At 62.2% G+C, this 1539-nt stretch overlaps 1 protein-coding gene across 3 annotated transcripts in view; it reads right to left on the reverse strand.

The window, feature by feature from the left end:
- SLC39A7 (solute carrier family 39 member 7) overlaps positions 1-1539 on the reverse strand; it is an 8156-nt gene that overhangs the window by 3144 nt on the left and 3473 nt on the right. Inside the window, exons 6-7 of one of the 3 annotated variants that reach the window (XM_075071520.1) lie at positions 471-535; positions 45-241 (exon numbers count right to left, since the gene is read on the reverse strand). In XM_075071520.1, coding sequence (XP_074927621.1) covers positions 45-241; positions 471-535 — 262 coding nt within the window. Of the gene's footprint in view, positions 1-44; positions 242-400; positions 536-1539 lie in introns of all 3 variants that reach the window. The other 2 variants (XM_032788388.2, XM_075071521.1) reach the window with 2 other exon arrangements.

Genomic DNA, 1539 nt, shown 5'->3' on the forward strand with positions numbered 1-1539 from the left:
GGTCCGGGACAGGGTCAGCAGGGATCCCAGGGCCGAGGCTGTACCTTGCGCTTGCTACAGCCTGACTGGACGAGAATGGCGAAGTCGCCCACTTCGTGGGGCACCTCGTGCAGCAGCACGGTGAGGGTGGTCACAGCCCCCACCCCAGCCCCTGCCAGGAATGATGCCCCGATCGCCAGCCCGTCCGTGAAGTTGTGCGTCAGGTCGGCCGCCAGGTTCAGGTACCCAGAGACCTTCATTGCTGCAGGGCGGGGAGGGAGACAGGAATTGTAACCTCCCAACCTGATCACAAACCCTCTCCGCCGCGCCGCGCCCCCCTTATCCTTCCCCAGATGCTCTCTGTGCCATGGTGCCCCCCACGGACCCAGCTCCCTCCCTCCAGCACCCCCCGACGACTTACTGGACTCCTGAGTCCGTTCCTCTGACTCCTGGCCCCTCTTCTTGGGTGCTGCCTTGTCAGGGGCACGCACCTTGCCGGCCTTCCTCTCCTGGGGCCCGTTGTCCTCCTCGCCAGAGCTGCTCTTTGCCTTCAGAGCTGTGGGTGGACCAGGGGGTAGTTGGGGGGGTCAGGGCAGACTGCCCTAGTCCCTCTCCCAGGAGCCTGCCCAGGGACAGTGCAGGGAGAGGAGGGGGACTCTCGCTACCGTGTGGGTCCAGGACCCACCAGCACTCCTCCCACTGATCCCCAGAGTCACCTGCAGACCCGTCAGGGCCCTTATATGGCCCTCCCCTTCCCAAGCCCACTCCAATCCATGGATTCCGAGGCCAGAAGGGAGCGGTCTGACCCTCTGTACAGCTCAGGCCAGCAACCTGCCCCATGATAATCCCCGGAGCAGATCTCGGAGAGAACCAGTCAACTGTGGGTTAAATACGGCTGGGCTGGAGAATCTGCCAGGACCTTGGGATATGGTTCCACTGGTTCATTCCCCAGCCGGTGGATGGCGTTAGAGCGTCCTGGGCTAGACTGGGGAGCCCAGCAGGACAGAGACGGGGATCACGTCACCCCTTCGCCTTCTCCGGGGTCAGTGAAACAGACGGCGCTTCTGGGCTCCAGGCTTTCCAGCCCTCCACCGTTCCCATGGCTCTTCTCTGGCCCCTCCCCAACGTATCCCCAGCCCGCTGGAGTTAATATACCTATCTCACAGAACTGGAAGGGACCTTGGATGGTCACTGAACTCAGCCCGCTTCCTTCACTAGCAGGACCAAGTACTGATTTTGCCCCAGATCCCTAAATACCCGCTCAAGGACTGAACTCACAACCCTGGGTTTAGCAGGCCAATGCTCAAACCACTGAGCTATCCCCTTCTCCCTCCCCAGCTGGGGGCTCCAAACTGGACCCGGGGTTCTAACAATGTGTACAAGCCAGGGGTGCTGGAAATGGGGGAGGGTGTTCCAGCTGGTATGTACCGTGGCTGTGCCACCGTGGCTCTGCCCATGGGCAGGGGATCCGGGGGAGGGGATCTGGGGGGACATTGTGGGGGGGAGAAGGAGTCCTGGACGGTACGTACCATGGCTGTGCCCAAGGCTGGGAGATCCATG

Source organism: Chelonoidis abingdonii, chromosome 12, assembly GCF_003597395.2.
Source record: "Chelonoidis abingdonii isolate Lonesome George chromosome 12, CheloAbing_2.0, whole genome shotgun sequence".
Lineage (NCBI taxonomy): Eukaryota > Metazoa > Chordata > Testudines > Testudinidae > Chelonoidis > Chelonoidis abingdonii.